Consider the following 19,669-nt stretch of genomic DNA (forward strand, 5'->3'; position numbering starts at 1 on the left):
TCGGCGGAAAAACTTTAAAAAATCATCTTAATGGTGAATTAATTTAACTTTAGTTGAAGACACAAAAAAACTGAAAATAACATTCAAAACATGGCAACCTTTACAATAAATTTATGCTATTACATTAATTTCGCTAAATTGAATTCTGGCTCTCAAACTTTTAGAATTTATAAGATATAAAAAAAATCTTATGAGTGGAAAAATTGAACTCTAAGTAATAAAAATGCCTAGAATATTAAGCCTGTTCAAATATCACTTCTTAAGCAAAGGGATACATCGAAAATTTCTACAACTTCCTTGCGGTTTTAAAATCGTACACTCAGTTCATGCTATTTTTTACACTCTATTTACATGTATGTAACCCTTTAAAGTTTTGGTTTTGAAATGGTCTCAAATTTTTAACGAAGGCTAAAAAAACTTTAATTTAAAAATATGCATGGCTTATTGCTGCAGAATTTTAAAAAAATATGCATAATCCATGTTTCCTGCTTGTGATAAAAAATATAAACAGTATTCAACCAAATGCATTACAATTTATTGTGCATTATTCTGTCCTCAATCTACTGATTGAAATGTGAGTAAATTAAAGTGGAATGCAACACCCATCGCCTTCAATCTTTGTTTATATTCTTGCATTCGATTCATCTCATCAACTGTTTCAAAGTTGCAGAAATAAAACATCAAGTCCACTTGCTTCAGACCTAAAATGATAAATATTCGTTCAACTAATGCATTTCTTTCATACAACAAATTATATCAAAAGTCCATTCTCACTGCATACGATTCATGCACACCCGGTTGTCCTTGATGAACAATCTGATTGGGGAGATATATTCTCAGGCTAAAAACTCATCAATCATTCACTCGATGGCGACTGAACGTGCGTGAATCGTGAGAGGTTCTAAATGGTCGACCAAAAATAGCCAACAAGTCAACCATTTATTTTGTGACGTAACGAAGTTAACTGTTTAATGAACTTGCATCCAAAAAGTAAATATTTGCCTCAATTTACTGTTCAAAATCTAAGCAAATACTGGTTTTGAAACGTGCTCCAAGCAGAGCTTGTTACATAAATAACCCATTGAACCTCAATCCTGGCTTTGAATAACAACAAAAGTTGAGGTAAATATTTACGGAGAAAACTAGTCGTCTATTATCTTGAGGCAGAAATACGCATCAGATCAGAAACCTTGTGAGGCAAAATCGATTCTGATACCAAAATTCATTCCATGCATTAAGGTTGGGATGTCGAGTATGTTAACAATTTTGAAAGCCAATTTAAAACTATTTTTTGCCTCGAATTGGGTACTTGCAACTCGAGAAGAAGATGCCTCTCCTTGATAACTCAAATATGAGGAAGTCATTTCTTTTAAAAATTAAAAAGAATGGATTCTTACTTTTAGGAGTATTGGAAAGTGAACCTTCACATATTCTTCTTGCGAGAGTAGGGGAGAGGACACCACACAGATTAATCACTTCGAGGTGCGCACACGTCATAATCAGATTCAGAATAGAATCCTCCAGCAGAGAGATGTTGACGAATCCGAAATCTAAACTTATTTCACCTATTTGTGTAATAATTGTTATATTAATTTGAAACAACACAATTGGCATGAAATTTCAATCTTAACAAAAGGAAAAGTAAGATTGAGTAGCTTACATTGGAAAATTCTACGGTAGTTTTCTCTATGGTTTAACAGCCCCGAGGGGGGGGGATCTACTATAGATAAGGAGAATTAAGGAAATTTATTAAACAATTCTCAGTTGCCTAGCAACGGAAAGAAGTTTGATAATACTTTTCGTCGAATTCTTTGAAATATTTTTATCTAAACTTAGTAGAATTTTTTGTTGCAAGTACGTAGATAGTTAGTATTCTTCTGTTGTTGACATTCGAAAAAAAAAAAAATAAAAAAAAAAGAAGAAGGAAAAAAAGATGATAATATTTGGTATCATGTATCGACATATCATCTTCTCACCGAATATACACTCTATAGCAAAAAAATCGACGCACCAAGAAGGAATTGTCCGATTGAAACGAAAATTGGTGGATAGGAAGACAATGCACAGAATAGTAAATGATTAAAAGTTCAGAACAATTGAATAATTTATTGCAGAGTTACAGTAACAAGTTCAATAAGGTGTTGACCCACCTCTAGCCTGGATACAAGCTGCATCACAGCGTGGCATAGACCGATAAAGCTCCCGGATGGTCTCTTGCGGTATTTCCTGCCAAATTCGATCCAATGGTCGAACGAGGTCATCAACATTCCGTGCCAGATGCAATCTCCTTCCCATCATATCCCAGGCATGCTCGATGGGAGAGAGATCTGGTGATCTGGAAGCCAAGGAAGAGTTTGACTAGCTTGCAGACAGTTCATAGCAACACGTGCCGTATGTAGTCTGGCATTGTTTTGCTGAGAAACCAGCCTAGGGCGCTGCAAAAGGAACGGTAGCAAAACAGGTCTTAGGATGTTGTCGACGTACCGCTGTGCAGTAAGTGTACCTCTAATGACGATCAAAGGTCAAAGAAAATGACACCCCAGACCATAATGCCTTGTTGAGGGCCGGTGTGGATTGCAATAGTGAAGGCAGGATCCCCCCTCTCTGCCCTGTGCGTCTCCAAACACGTCTTCGATGATCGTCAGGACACAGTTGGAGGCGGGGTTCGTCGCTAAAGACTATTCGTTCCCAGTCGGCATCATTCCAGCCATATCTGTTCAAAACATTCATTCATACGAAATTTCAAAGCAAGCGGATGATTGCTTCTTGGTGCGTCGATTTTTTTGTTATAGAGTGTATAATGTAGTTGTTCATAATTGTCCGGGAGGATGTAAAACGGGGCATTATTATTAGATATTAATTGTAATGATAAACATAATAGATTATTATTTCTCCTTTTCTTCTTTGTATTCGATTTGATGTTACTTGTACAGTGTGCAGAAAAAGAATAATTTTTGATCGAATGATCGGAGTTTCATAATCTCAGACTCAATCTTAATAGTTCCAAGGGATTACCACAACTATGCTAATTAATTAATGCAAACAATATTTTAAGATACGAAATTAGACACAAAAACGCACTTTATCTGTATAAACATGCCCTTTTTTAAAACGTATTTAGATTTCTGACCCCTAAAATATTGCCGCAATCTCAGAAATATGATCCCAATACTTTGCACCGGAGAGTGATCCAAAGTTTGGGCCCCTTAATGTTAATTTTACTTTTTGTGTATTTCGCCATATCTCAAGAAAGTTTTGAGTGAATCGAATTTCTTTTTTACACACAATTATAAAATTCATTAAATCCAAAGATAATTACTTCCATACGAAAATGACGTCTAGTAAATATTTATTATTTTTTTATTATTTGATTTAATTTTCGAAAATTTTTTTAACTGTAAGATATATAATTTTTTACAGAATTCAAAAAAAATATAATTTTGCACAGCAAGAAATTTACGAGTAAAATTGGTCAACCTTAGAAATCAAATTTTAAAAAAAGTCGTACTTTTAACTTAACTTTTTTGTAACTTAAAATATCGTCTGTATGAATTAATTAGATTAATTAAAATCACTCCCTCTAAGCATTAAAATTGATTCCCAGAACCTGAAGATCTGATCATTAGTTGAAAAATATTCAGGGTGGTCCGTATTATATTTTGCCCACTGTACACACATTTATATATTTAGTCTATTTTTAATAAAAAAGAAATTAAATATGTAAAAAAATGAAGAAAAGCGTAGATTGTAAAAGAGTAATTTGTGAAGAATAGTACTGCAGCAAGAAAGATTAAGGTTTGGGGAGTAGGAGTGTAGCTTCTTTTAATTGGGATAACTCGAAAAAGGATAAAGAATAAAATACGGATTGTCAAACGTAATTAAGGCAAGAACAAGTGAACGAGGTGATCCCGATCAGCACTTTCATAGAGGAGAGAAAGCCTTTATATGGGCTTACCATAAAACGAGAAATCCGATCGACTAGTAGTCCGAACGTTGAGATATCTCTGTCTTATTTGCTTCCCTAACTGCTCAATTTAGTAGTACGGACGTTGAGATGTCCTTCGTATTGACTGCCACTGCGCAGTTTATGTTCGAGCTACTAAATTGATCAGTGCGGAGGCCTTCTCTGTTATAAAAGAAGCTGTCGCGATGCGATCTGAAATGAACTGCTCAAGTTTTTCTCGGGGTCAAGCAAAGAGAGGAATCCTCTTGTTTTTCAACATATTATGTATCTTTTATGTAGTTCCAATAGCTTTCCCCCCTAGGAATGTACAATCGGACTTCTATTTAACGAACTTCTATTTTGCGTATTTCTCCATTTTGCGATTTTTTTTCCTAGGAACCAAGAGCATTTTGAAAATTTCATCGTGAAATAAGTTCCAAATAGCGAAGTGAATTTTCTATTTAACGAACTTTTCTTTGAGATCAACATTCCCTATTTCCCATATTTCAGAACATTTCAGACTTGTTAACGCATTTTATGGGGGAAATGACTTTGAATCGATTTTCGAAGCCAAAATTTTAAGGAAAGCAGTAAAATCCCTTTTCGCTTGCATTTCAAACAAAAAACTCAGAAAAAATTAACGGATTTTATCAGTATTAATTAACATTAAGAACACATGTGGTAATGTATGTTTTTAATTAGTTTCATAATAAATGCAGCTATAATTTATACAGAATATTAGCTTTTTATAGCGGAAAATGTATGTTGCACGATAGTGCAACACAATGCTTTGCTTTATTCTTGTTTTACATGCAGATTTCTTTTATGGTTAGAACTAAAAATAAAATAGTAGATACTAGTTAACAAGATGAAGGTACATCAATTGCTATTTTAATTATGTGTAGAATTTAAAAATTTAAAACCTGTTTTGTGTTGTTTAAGTATTTCAAAAAGTGATTTTCTATTTAACGAATTTTTCATATAACGAACTTTTTATCGGGATTTAGAGACTTCGTTAAATAGAGGGTCGACTGTATTTCATAAAAATATGTGAAGAATCTAATTTCTTTAAAGAAATTAAAGTAATTTTTTGGTTTGTTTTTTTAAAGTAATCACAGTATGAATACGTTTTTTTTTAAATGTCCCACCCCGAAATAAAATTTTGAAAATGACATATGAGTTTGAAATGATATTTTTTTCGAATAAATTCTTTTTCTAATTACTACTAAATTCATATTAACTGCTTGTTTCCTCTTAATAAGCAATTTTATTGTGAACTAAATATTCATAGTGGAACATATTACAGATAATGGATGCAAAAAGGTAAGACTCACGAAAGTAGTCTTGAAAAGCATGGGTGATGTACTGCAGAATGGATATTCCGTGTGTTCGAAGATTGTTGTCACTTCTTAAGCTGAGTCCGCATTTGTATGTGAATTCACTTGCACACGTGGATTGTGGCATAACATCCATGAACTGTTGCAACGTCACTACCTCCACTGCAAGAATTTAAACCACACCATCCTTTAGCAATGTTCAAAATAAATTTTAAAAAAAACTAAGCAACTTTTGATCTAACGATAGGATTTTCACGTATTCAATTTAAATGTTTCGAGAGCCTCATCTTAAATAAGGAAATTAATTAGTACAGAAAATATTTTAAAATACGAAATCCGATTCATAAACCATGATTTCCATGAATCAAAAAGTTATTTTTTCCTCGACTGATTCGCATTCTTGACCCTCAAAACATGAGGCATAACCACAATCCGGGAAATAGGGTCCTAATAGTTTGGTCAGAAAGGCAATCGAAAATTTGAATCCCTAAATATCCCATTTTGCCTATTTTAACATATCTCGAGAACTTGTTAAGCTAATCTATTTTTTTTACACAAAATTATATATTTTATTAACAATAATTCCATACGAAAAATATTTTTAGTAATTATTTATTAATTTTTATTAAATTTTTAATAACAGACCGAAAATTTTGAATCGTTATGATACACAAATATTTACACCATTTTAAAGAATGCCATTTTGTATGGCAAAGTACAAAACTTGGACAAAATCGGTCGAATAGTTCTTACGAAACAAAATTTTAAATAAACTGCTTTCAAAGATATTATGCTTGATTTTTATGTCATTAGTGAATTTTCTGTCCTGCTCACCTTACGTAATAATGAGTGAATAACATAAACTTCATAATTTTGTAACATTAAAGGCCAAATTGCCCTCTCTTAAATTTAGCAGATTGTCGCTTTCTAACGCTACCCGGTGGGCACCAGTCAGACTTAGCCTCGGAAGCGATTAACATTAACCACGGCAGCACTGGCACAGATGCTTGTTCATAGGGTGGGCCATATTAACACATCACACAACAGATGATAACCCAGAAAAAATACGCATGCCCTTAGCGGGATTCGAGCTCGCAACCATTGGCTTAGTAGTCAGGCACGCTAACCGCTCTGCCACCTGGCCGGCTTTACTGGTTTACAGGAGCAGCGAGGTTCGCTGTTTCCCTGGAGGCCTGCTCGGTCAGGGAGGCCCTCCTGACCAGCTAGATAAAAATAGAAAGAACTACCTGGGATGAAAATAGATCGACCTATCACCCTTTCTTCATTCATAGAGAATTCAAGATGTTTCACATTTATTGATCGGTGGCAACATCAAAATTGTGGTTTGTATCATTATCATTAAAATTTCTGATGAACCTTAAAATAACGTTGCGTCCCTAGAATATCAAATGGGACTTCATGCACCTGTCGTTGTAATGGAAAAATCGTATAGTAAAGGAGGTCGCACTGAAGAGCATACCTATTTCATACTTGATGTCGATGTGGGGGCGTTTGAATTCTCTCCAGCTTTTTTCCGGTATGGTGTGATGAAATCCCTCATTCTGATCACAAAGAATGCTCAAGACTCTCAACCTCTTCTTCGCTCCCAGAATATCTAGTACGGTTTCCGATGTACAGCAGTAATCCAGCTCTACCACTTCGAGATTGGCCAATCCCAGTAATCGCTCATATTCCACATGCCTGAAAACGTAATAAAAGTAAGAGCACAAAGTAATGCGCAAGACAGCAAAAATGCACACTGTGCAAATATTTTAGCAGTTTTATGAAAATTGCAGCATCTCAGTATTGTCGCATTAGGTCAAATACATCACAGAATATGCTTCATTTCGCGAGCATGGTAGTTTAAATAGGATTTAGCTTTATCAAAGAATACAAAAAGGAGAAGACCAGCTCTTAGAATACGTTACTATCGAGGGGAACTGTAGGTGTGGTTTGCTGTACCAAAAAAAAACCTACAGGGTGAGCAACATACTCAGATTTATCAGAGCATCGTTTGTACTGAGATCCAGCGCAAGCGCAGAAGAAGTAAAGTAACAGTAAGGAGGTACGTCATCTGTGAACTGGTTTTTGGTCAAATCTACGTGTATGATTAGGTACTCTGTCATTCGCATTTTATTATTTCCTTCTATGTCAAACAAAATGTGTTATCAGATTTAAAGCGGGATTCCACCCTGAATATTTCAAAAATTCGAAGAAAAAAAATTATTGCATTTTTCGAATCTTTGTACCCTTTCTAATGTCTGCCTAAAACGACTTCTCGGAACCTAACTTCGTTTGGTTCCGAGAAGTTATACCGGAAAATAGATAAAATCGTCGCTAAGCAGGTAGAAAGGCCAGTTCGGCCGGATTAGGAGGGGCGACATTCCTTTTGTGTCTCATCCATTCTGTTGTCGGAGAAGATATATTGACCTGGAATTGCAGAATAAAGGTTAGTCATTACTAATTTAATAATTTACTAGATTGAACATAAGTCAAAACTTTAAACGCGTTTTTCTTAAAACGCTGTTTTTTGACCTGGCCTAACGTTTTTCTCATGATCTATACAACGAAATAAGCTGTTCTTTATTTTAAATTATGTAAAAATATATTCTTTAGAAAGTAGCCTAGGATTTTTTTGATATCTTAATATTTCGATTTTATATTGGTATTTTAATGAATATTTTTTTAATGAAAAACTTAACTTTTTTTTTAAGTTTCCGCCATTTTGGTAATTTTGCGAATATCAAAAAACCGCTATGCTACTTTTTAGATAATGTCTTTATGTTTCAGAAAATCTAAACAAAATCGTTTTCCTATGTTTCAGGACTTCTAAATGCATGAGGCCAGTGAGGTGCTACTTTTTGATGACCAGCCACACACGGAGCTGCCACCATCTTATTTTTTATTATTTTGTAAAAGAAAATTTTTTAAAATAGACTTAAATTGTAGCTAAATAACATAAAAAAACAAGGAGTCTCTACATCGTCTCTATTACTTAAAAAAAATTCAAGAAAAACGTTAGTATTTTACCATCTCAGGGTGGGGTCCCCCCTTAATCAACATGGAAGATCTAAATGTGTTCTCAAAGGAATATCTTTATTCTGTACAGCACCGTTTATCAATAGTATAAAAGCGTGGAACAAACCAATAATACATAAAGAGAAACCTTCTTCACTCCAACCCTAGTAGTGGTTTAGAGGAGGGGAGGGTGAAAACCCGTTTCAAGAATTTCTGCTTCTGTGCCCCTAAATGTTGCTTTTTTCTTTGTATGCAGGGACCTCACGTAGGATCTCACTGATTCACATAATGCGTACGGAAGCTAGCCTTCTTTTCCTTTATATATTCTTTGGCTTTATATATTCTTTGGCTTTATGATGCAAAAAAAAAGAAAGAAAGAAAAGAAGCTACTGATTTTGAACTCGAAACTTTTGAGTATAGTGGGAGTAATGAAGATAAATCGGGAGTTTTGGGAATTAAACTTGAAACTTTTAAGAATAGTGGGAGCTTTGAAGAGAAACCGGGAGTTTTGAGAATTAAACTTGAAACTTTTGAGAATAGTGTTAGCTTTTAAGAGAAACCAGGAGTTTTGGGAATTAAACCTGAAACTTTTTAGAATGGTGGGAGCTTTGAAGATAAACCGGGAGTTTTGGGAATTAAACTTGAAACTTTTAAGAATAGTGGGAGCTTTGAAGAAAAACTAGGAGTTTTGGGAATTAAGCCTGAAATTTTTGAGAATAGTGGGAGCTTTGAAGATAAACCGGGAGTTTTGAGAATTAAACTTGAAACTTTTGAGAATAGTGTTAGCTTTGAAGAGAAACCAGGAGTTTTGGGAATTAAACCTGAAGCTTTTGAAAATAGTGGGAGCTTTGAAGCTGAACAAAACTGGTCTTGTTTCTAATATAATTTGAAAGGTGTAAGCTGATAACAGTTGATATATTAAATAAAGTGGCATTTGCTTCTAGCATCTTGACATACTACAATTTTATTACAATAGTTTTTAAGGATTTTTTTTCTTTATTTTTCACTTAAACACTTAAATAAACATGCAATATTTAAGTAAAAGGAACTTTAAATTTAGTATTTTTAACTTTATTAATTTATTAAAACACTACTGATCATATTAACTTTTAAATTAGGAAAATTTTTTTTGAAAGGCATCAGCCAAAAGCATATTTTATAAAAACGAGAATTTTTCTTATTTTTTTACATAATATTAAAGCAAGATATTGAAAAAAAATTAATTAATGCAGAATTTTGTTCTTCAAAACTCTACTCTTTGTATTCTTACATTCTTTAAAACTTTGCAAATTTTTTTTCTACTTTTAAAGATTAAGCAAACAGTTTAAAAGTCCACAAAAGTTTTATCAACTTATTAACCTCAATGTTTCTTGCAAAAAAAGAATGTGCGTAATTCAGCTGAAGAAATGCGAACTAAACAATATGAATGATGATTTAAAATTTTTTAATTATAAGAAAAACAGCAATTTCCAAATTTTTTCCACAGAAAACTCAATATTTATATTCCCGGGAATAAGCTAGAAGGTGATGGAATAAGCCTGTTTTTTTCTCAACTTCTCGACACTTTTAGGTAACTGAACCCTGTCCCACCCCGACGAGGGCATCCGGGGAATACAGAAATTGCTAAGTACGCATCAGTGCCTACTCTTTTATCTTTGAGTAGAACTTCTCCAGACACTGGGGCTGCCTACTACAATGATCACAACTGAGAGTATATTTCTGATGGGGGTAAATTGGAGGAACGAAAACTAGACAATTGACCGCAATGCACAGATTCTTGCTTCGAATTGCGCCCTTTTCTTCAAGCCACACCCCTGCCCTATGTGAGTAAGTATTCTGTAAATATAAATTATTGAAAATGTCTTTTTCATTTCAGTTTGTTAGCTGCACACTTACCAATTAATATTAAATTTAATTTAGCAATGGTAGAAGGATACCTTGGTATCAAGTGCGGAAACTAATACTTGGTGCACCGGAGTACCTGGCCAGAAAGGTCACCTCCGTAAATTATATGATTACAAACTGCATCAAAGGCCATTGATATTAAAATTATTTGGGTTAGTAAACTTAATGTTAAGGTGCTAAGTAATATTGCGGTAAAAAAGGATAGAACAGGGATAACACAGACAGGTAAAAACGTAAACAAACAGATAAAGTCATAGGTTCTCTAAATTAATTATTATTCATAATTAATTTATAATTATTGACAAATAAGCAGTGAGTGATTAGCATTGTTAGTAGTTGTATTCGTAAATTGAATCAGAATGAGCCGCAGTAATTCCGCGAAGGATTGGGCCTACCCAAGAAGGTGGAAAAGGGTAATGATGATAGAGGAGATGAGGAGCCAGTCAGGAGTCTAAAATTTCAATGTAAGGTGGGTGCATTTTTTTTCTCTGTGATTTTTTTAGTCGGGATATACTTTGAGATGCGTGCTAAAAAGTTGCGAATTTCTCATGCTGAATGAGCGCGTGAGTAAGAAGCTATTAACAAAACTGAAAAGGTAAACGGAAGGATATGAGGAATATATAACATGTGTACTGTGCGTTTTTAAGAAATCCTCCAGACTATAAGTCTGGGGCTGTTTGCTGCTATGGTAATAAACGAGAGCACATTATAATGGGGGTGCAATGGATGAATGAAGGTGTCGATTGTTTTACTCAGGGAAGTTCTACAGTCGATTAGTTAAATCGAGGAAAGTTTTTACGTTGGGACATATGTAGATAATTTACTACCATATTTTGAAGAAATGTATGTTTTCAAGCTTTAATTATTTTTATTAATATCTCCAAAACACAGTCGATGAAAGATGAGACCATAAGATTTGAGTTTTGGGAGTGACGGAAAAGTAGGCGTTACTTTCCGTTTAACTTGCTAATCTAAAATTTGTAATTGCGATGCTACTTGCTCTGACAAGTAGTAGACCCTCGTTTTCTAATCTTCAAAACTTAGCCATTAATTTTCATAACATCAAGAGAGGTAGATGATCATAAATGACTGTTAATATGTTTGTTATTGTTCAATATGTAATCCTGAAGTTAATCATTTTGTAAAATCTATTACAAAATTATTTTTCTTATAAACTGGTAGTTTTAAAAATATCTAAAATTTTCATGTATCATGTATGTAAGCAAGTATCATGTAAAAAAGCAAGGGTAATTTTTATACCAAAAATACGAGTGGTAAAAAGTCATTAATAAAACTGAAAAGATAAACAAAAGGATATGAGCTATCTAACATGAGTATTATGTTGTTTGAGAACTCCTCCAGATTAAAAGTCTGGGGCTGTTTGCTGCTATGGTGATCAACAAGCACATTTATTATGGGGGTGAAATTGAGGAATGAAGGTGTCGATTGGTTTACTCAGGTTGATGTGCCTAGATCAAGACAAAACTCTTCAGTCTATTTATCCCTATCCAATGTGACATAATCTCTTTACCATAGTACCAGTGACAACGCGAAACTGATGTCTGGAGTTCTCTTAACCCCTTGGGGACGGGTGATTCAGAAAAACATTCGTATAAAATCAGAATCAGGATGTAAATAAATAAAAAACGGTAACTTAAATGTAGTGGTAGCTAATTTGACCGACTTACTTTGCCTTTACTTTAATTATTTTTAGTTACATAATCAATGTTAATTCAAAGTATAACTAAATAATTTTATTTTGAACTAAGTAATTGTTAATTAAATAAATTAAGCAATTATAACCCCGCCCACAAATAAACTGCTAATGAACTCTACTTTGGTTACCAGTTTTATCTTTTTACCCTGATTGATACGGTTTCATGCAGGCACGTATTTCCGACATTTGGCGTAAAAAGGTTAAATGTCACACAATACTCAATACAAGATAAAAATGGAAGGGAAGGCTTAGAAACGATGGATGACAACACAGTGACATCTTTGATCAAAGGAAGCTAATGGATGTGAAACACAGGGGAAACCGTGGGATGCCCGGGGAGTGAATTTCACAGGGTGTCACATCCATTGCAAGGCTAGTGATGACCAATTGTGGTGTGCTGATCATTTTACCCCAATGGAGAAGATTAAATCAGCAGGATGATGAATCCCCCCACGCTTTTGGTATTACAGCATGACACGATGGTACATAATGGTGACTTTACTATATTGCGCCTGCCTCCACAATCCTATTGCGCTCTTAAGGAAGTAGTTGAAGAAGCTATTCCTCATTTACATCCGCAATCATCCATTCTCACACTATAAATGTGCCTGAAACAACTTGTTAGCGTCCTTAACACGGAAATTAAATGTTGAATTAAATGAAAAAGAATAAAAAAACAAGATTTTGAGTCGTTGGTCGTAATACATTGACTGCTCAGTGTATAGGAAAAGCAGCACGTGTAAATACTTTCGAATTATCAAATTGAAATCATTATTATCATTTATGGTCTAAGTTAAGAGACATTTGGCGCAATATCATAGTTTTAAGGGAAAATTGATTAAGAAAAAATAAGTCTACAAGAGTTGAGGGAATAGCAATTAGTTTATGCAGCAATAATTTTTTCCTACTAAGTTTGTCCAACCCAAAAATATTGTTCACATGAAATTTTGTTGGTATAAAATTTTGTTGACTCAATTTTCCGACCACACTATGTTTTTTGTTCAGTGGACATTTTTTAAGCAATATTTTGCTCAAGTGAGATTTGTTATAGCTCTTGCTTGAGATTTTGAAATGGGGGACAGGAGAACGGAAATTGTATTATGCAGGGTAATTCAAAATTATTATTCCAAAATCTTCAAGTAGGTCAGGAACATGTTATTAAGCAATCATACAGGAACATTTGGTCACTAACATAAAGGAAACAAGCGTTGCTTACATACAGGGGAAAAAAAAAACTTGAATAACTTTTTATCTAATTCAGATATTCACATACTGGGGCTCAATTTAAATTTTTGGAGGGGGTGGAAGAATTTTTCAAATCTTTTAAAATGTTCTAGAGATATGGTCGAAAAGGAAAAAAAACAAAATAAAAATTAAGGGACTGACTTTCGGCTTACTATTGCTTTCCCGACCAAACTATTGAGACCATAATTCCCATATTGCGGCTTTCCCCCCATATTTTGGGAGTAAAGAATAAAAATCTGTTAAAAAAAATAAGGTATGTTAATTCAGAGAAAGTATGTTTTTGTGTTTGATTTGGCAGCTTAAAACATTGTGTGCACTAATTAATTAGCATATTTAAGGTCACCCCTCTAACCATTGAGTTTGAGTTTTAGTACGTGAAAATCGGATGATTAGATCAAAAGTTATTCAGGGTGGTTCATTTCTTTTTTTTTCTCTTTATACGAAGATATACGCTTTATACGAAGATATACGCTTTATACGAAGAACCAGGGAATACGCTAAAACCAGTTTAAGAAACATATTAGTTTAAAAGTAAGTTTAAAAGCATAAGTTTAAGCCCAACGGTAGATTGTCATGCCAATTGCATGCCTCTCAAGGATAAGACATCAATTGGCGTACTTTGTAAAGATTCAAAGATGTTGTAAAGATGTTTCCCCATGAAAGTTACCTGTAGACATCGACACCTTGTTCGAAAAAGTACCACAGTCCGAGAAATCGAATGTCCTTGTTCTGATAGACTATCCTCTCCAAGATGTCCAGCCCTCTCTGCTCATCGAAGCATGTCTTGAAGAATCTGACATTGGAGAATTGCCGTTGAGAGGCGAGGAATGACTTGAAGGCGGCCATCATTCGATTGGAGGACTCTCTGTGACGATGGAAGGAAAAATTCTCCACTTCGAAAGATTCGAGCCTCCCATAGCAAGCAAGGTTTTCAAAGAGACATTGAATGTTTTCGAGTGCTTCCACGATTTTTTGAGATCTACATCTTCTGAAATGAAGTTTCAGTCGCTTGACTGAGGTCGAGTGTCTTGTAGAAAAGGGAGAAAGAAATATCAAAATAACTTTAACATAACTGACTATTATATATGATATTGACTATAATACATGATATGACTGATATTGACATGCCTTTGACATTTAACATGACATATATTTGATAAACTATAGGGGAGAGTGGGGTCAATTGTAACAGGGTACGATTGTAACAGAGCAAAAATTTCGGGTGTCGGGTTCTAGATTTGATTCCTAGGTGGTGCACAAGGTGTATTTAACAAATCTACATGTACACCCCTGATGGCAACCATTTTTATGTACTTTTGAAAGAGTTGCATCACAAAAGATATTTTCACGTCACACAAGTACTTTTTTTGGTATTAGAATATTTTATTGTAACAAAGTAATTTTGTTTAAACAAATTAAAATTAGTAACCGAATATGTAAGTGGACACTTTAATTAACATTTCAATAAAAAAAAGATTTGTTTTGCTAATTAACTAGCATTGTTTTTAACAAATGAAGCTGAAATGGCGTCTTGGGGACAATTGTAACAATAAGTAAAGGGACGATTGTAACAGCTGAAAATAAATAATCTTATGTTTACAAACCATTACTTAACTCTTTAAGAACCACCAATAGTTTCCTATAGCATTTATATTATGTTGCATGTGCATTATTTTATTTGTCACCTTTCACAGCATAAATTAAAATTTTTAACCCCTTAAAGTTAAAAGTTTAACCCTTTAGGTCTCTGCTCATTATTATTTTTACTCCTAAAATATCACTACTATTTTGATCAATAAAAAAATATATCACAACTATGATAATATGTATAAATAACTATGTTTTAGTTGAATTTATGAACTGTTACAATTGACCCCGTAAGTGGGGACAATTGTAACAAGTGCATGACTGCCAAAAATTGTTAATAACTAATATAATAATATTTAAAATCAGGTATTTAATTTTTTTTCTAGTAGAGGATAGTCTACTTTACTCGTCTGTCAATTAATACTAATAATATATTGGATTTTTTGTTAGTTAAAAATAGTTAAGTAAAAAATGTTACAATTGACACCACTCTCCCCTACTAAAAAGGAATTAGTTTTTGTCAGATTTTTAACGGAGGATAGGTAAAAGTTTACATTTGTCATGATCTGATATCAATCATTTAACTTTTTTCCTGACTTTTAATTAAAGGTATTGATGAATGTTACTGTTACTCACCAATGTTATTGATGAGTTGGCGTATGTCATTTGATTTCATTATTGATGTTTATTATTTGACATTAATGATGACCAACTAAAGCAATGATCATATAATCTGTTTCTTATTAGTTGACAAATGATGTCTATCGTTTGACACTTATCCTGCCATTTGACAATAGATTTTGATAATCTCTTGACTAATGTTATTGATCCTCCGATATTCATCTTGACAGTTGATTGGTGTTATTGATCATTTGACATTTATCATGCTATTTGACTAATGTTTTAAATCATTTGACATTCATCATGTCATTTGACAAAAGTTATTGATCATTTGACATTTATCATTACATTTGGCTAGTGTTATTGATTATTTAAAATTTATTATGATCTTTTACATATGATTTTGATCAATTGACATTTATTGTAATTGTCATATGAAGTTCACCAATGTCGTTTTATTGGTGAGTTGAAAGTAATGAAAAAAGGAAATTAGTTTCGATTCGTTTAAAATTGTTCAGATGAGCGAAACAAAGATAATCGTAAATATTTTTGAAAATTTGGTGGGAAACTCTTCTTTTTACGAAGTGGTATGCAGTTGTATTTCAGACGTTTTGTTGGCAACAACGAGCAACTATTTTTTGACTTGTAAATTAAAACGTCTATTATATTTTTAATTTCGGATATTCTGTAGTTGAATGAACGAACATTTGGGCATTCTGTAGTTGAATTGTTAACGAAAATAAAATTTATGTCTTACATTTAAACTCAATTTTAAGTCAATTTATAGGCTATATCATATCATAGTATCATAGTTTTTAAGTCAATTTATAGGCTATTTAAACTATCTAAAGTAATGAAAAGGAATAATGTGGTGCTTCATTGAAGCTTTTAGATTACAGTAATAGTTGATCACATTTTGCACTGCTCTGTGCTGATATTATTATAGTACGCATAGTTTAAACTAAAAAAAAAGAAAAAGCTAATAATAATAATAAAAATAATAAAAGAGAATATAAGAAGAATTACACCCACTTACGCGCATTAAAAAGTATGAACATTATATAAAAAATTATTTTCGGTCAAGCGCAATAATGAACAGAAAAACACAGCAAACTCAATAAATTCATTTTAGTGAAGCGCATAAAAATTAATAATAAAGCGCATAAAAATTAATAATCAAGCGCATAAAAATTAATAAAAAAATATTTTTATAAGGCGAGGTTCTTTCCTATTACTACTAAAGGATATAACGAAGAACGACGGGAATGTGGTCTGGGGTTCGTTTTCTATTGACAAAAAGATAAAATTATGAATCCAAACCATTCAAAAACTGCTACCCTCAAAACATTTTTGGTGCGTTTTATGGAAGAAACAAAACTTAGTATTTTAATTGAAACATAAAAAATTTTCATTTATGAGTTAAACATTAGTGACTGTTTACAATCGGAGATCCTGTTTATTTGGAAATAAACAAATATATATATATAGATATATATATATATAATAGAATAGATATATATATATATATAGAAATATATATATATATAAAGAAAAACGAAGAAAATTAAGAGAAATATTAAATTATTAAGTATTATTTACTGCGCATAAGCTGCAAGTAATTAATGAGCTGCAAAGCTCATAAATTGAGTTAAAAATATGGAGAAACATGGAAAATATTGAAAATTAATGAAAAGAGCAGAAGAAAACTTATTAAAAGAAATTATTTAAAAAAAATGTATATTAAAAATCCGGAAAACAAAAGGAGTGATTTCTAATATTGTATCAATATAATCAAAATTAAGTATTTATAATTTTTTTTAAAAAAGCTTAAAAAATATAGATTTAAAAGCTGGAAATAAATAGAAAAACATATTCATCAGCTTACACAATTATATCCACAAAAAGGAATGCCTTCTAATATTGCATCAATATAGACGAAGTTAAATAATTTATTTTAATAATTTTTCTTCTTCTCTTTTCATTAATCTTTAATATTTTTCAAGTTTTCTCTTTATTTTTAATTTAAATATATGTGGGTGTGTGGAAAGTAACTAAACGAAGAATCAATCAAATAATTGTAAAAACAAAAATTGCGATATCCCGAAGGTACGTCAGTGACCGCAAAGACAGTAGAAAATATAAAAGACAGCCAGAAATTGGGCTTCAGCAAAACTAAACAGAAATTATCGCCAAATCTTAGATCCCTGAATCTTCATCTTAACCAAAATGAAATTCTTAAACGTCGAAGAATGATTTCTTAAAAATATTTCCTTTCTGAGAACCAGTACACGAGTGCCGCTGCGAATCGGTTGATTGAAAATCGGTCAGTTACGCTTCAGTGGTACCTGAATAATGCTTTCCACAGTATGCTGAATAATGCTTTCCAGAATAATGCTCTCCCTTTAAGTAGCCAAAATAAGTGAATTTGGAAGTAAAAATAAGTTTTGAAAAAAATTACTCAAGCATAATTTGCTTACTTTCATTAACTTTGCGTTTTTTTAGTTAAGAGAAGATCGTGCATGGATAATCTTGAATGCTTTTATTATCTCTATAACTTGTTAATAGGAATTTTTATATTGATTTAGTGGTCTCTAAAATCGTACTCTTCGCAAGTACTTACTTTCTGACGAATTGCAAGGCTCTTTTGGAGTCATCCACCAAGTCTCCGTCCATCACAAAACTCATCTCTTCCCAGAGTGTTGGAGATTCGAATGCATTCAACCAGTGATGGCATGTCAACGCGGCATTTAGTCTGTCTTCAGTCTTCAGAAATTTAAAGGTTGAGACGAGAACGAGGATAGGTGCACTTCTCCAATCTGCCATGCTCTAATTTTGCGAAAATGAAACCAACGTTTGAGGACAAATTCAATTGTTGTTGTAGACGCAACAATGATGCTATTGTTAAAGTGAGCCTGTTAATCCATTGTGAAATAACATATATATTTATAGTACCTGTAATTTTGAACCCGATACAATCGACAAGGGAACTACTGGATCAAGCATTGGGAGAGATATTGCCTTCTTGGAGGACTTTTTGATGGAACTAACCCGCATTTGCGTTACATGGAGAGGAAAACCTCCCACGGTTACCCTGTTGGCAAGAGGACTCTAACCCATGAATCCGTCTATCACTGAGGATATTTTAATTTAGCACTGTGGTTAGTGCGAGCCGGGTGAGGATTCGTATCGACCTGCCATCATTGGGATTCAAACCCGGCTCACGCTCTATCTCCTAAGCCAGCACCGCTCCCAAGTTGGTATTTTATTTCATTTTATTTTATAACCGTCGCTGAGCAGCCGACACAATTTTATGGGTTTACGACTACTAATGTTCAACTCCGTATCCTTGTAATTTTGAACCCAATTCAGAAGACAGGGGAACTCCTGGATCGAGTATTGGGAGAAACTTGCCTCCATGGAGGACTTTCTTGATGGAACTAATCCGCAATTGCGTTACATAGAGAGGAAGACCACGGGAACCTCTCACGGTAAGTCTGACGACTAGGGGACTCTAATCCATGATCCGTCTACCACTGAGGATATTTCAATTCAGCACAGTGGTCGGTGGCGGTATTCGTATCGACTGGGATTCGAATCCGGTTTACCTTATTGGAAGGCGAACGGTCTATCCCCTGAACCATCGTGGCTCTCCGAGTTGGTATTAAGAAAAAGAAAGACTATTGAAACATATAAAGACCTTATGTTAAAGCTTTTTTTTATATGCAAATATATAGATGGCACTAGTATAACAAACTTTAAAAGTGGAATAAAAATTGGATCAGGACGCAAGGGACATTTAAATTCGGAAATTGAGAGGAAGTTAAACGCATCTAGATCTACAGTGTCAATAGAAAGCTGAGAGTACCTTACTGCAGGCATAACCTATCACTATGGACAATGTAATGGCCGGTTGCCTGTACTTACAGCCAGAGGTCTTCATCTTAAACAATCTTTTCTTTACTAATGCTGAACATTTGTAAGGCATTTAGAATTTGACATAAATGGAAAATAGATAATACATGAATAGAGTTAGACATAAATTGATAATAGATAATACATGAATAGAGTTTGACATAATAGTATAATCTGTTACTTAATGCAACTTAATTTCTCAACTGGGATTGCCAAAATTATTCACAAGTATCTCAGCAATAGAAACTTCCTCACCAGTGTCAATAATTATAAATTTACGACTAAAACTATTCACGCAGGTGTTCCGCAAGGGAGTATCCTGGGCCTGATACTCTATACTACCTATACTGATGATTTTTCTATTGACCATAGTGATGACATCAG

At 33.3% G+C, this 19,669-nt stretch overlaps 1 protein-coding gene across 1 annotated transcript; it reads right to left on the minus strand.

Moving 5' to 3' along the window:
- Positions 1 to 555: 555 nt before the first annotated feature.
- On the minus strand, positions 556 to 18,196 carry LOC139426515 (uncharacterized). Its single transcript, XM_087162641.1, has 6 exons — positions 17,994 to 18,196; positions 13,833 to 14,030; positions 6,761 to 6,981; positions 5,278 to 5,442; positions 1,398 to 1,565; positions 556 to 701 (listed from the first exon to the last, which is right to left on the minus strand). The coding sequence occupies exons 1-6, from the start codon at positions 18,194 to 18,196 to the stop codon at positions 556 to 558; spliced, it is 1,101 nt and encodes a 366-aa protein (XP_087018767.1).
- Positions 18,197 to 19,669: the final 1,473 nt, after the last annotated feature.

Source organism: Parasteatoda tepidariorum, chromosome 5 (genome assembly GCF_982258835.1).
Source record: "Parasteatoda tepidariorum strain Cologne lab strain chromosome 5, Ptep-v5.0, whole genome shotgun sequence".
NCBI classification, from domain to species: Eukaryota; Metazoa; Arthropoda; class Arachnida; order Araneae; family Theridiidae; genus Parasteatoda; species Parasteatoda tepidariorum.

Coding starts and splice junctions, on each gene's coding strand:
- LOC139426515 (XM_087162641.1), bottom strand. CDS start 18,196: ATGGCAGATTGGAGAAGTGCACCTATCCTCGTTCTCGTCTCAACCTTT. Junction 5,443..6,760: donor CGACATCAAGTATGAAATAG/GTATGCTCTTCA, acceptor AAATTCTTGCAG/TGGAGGTAGTGACGTTGCAA. Junction 1,566..5,277: donor TGCTTTTCAAGACTACTTTC/GTGAGTCTTACC, acceptor TTACACAAATAG/GTGAAATAAGTTTAGATTTC.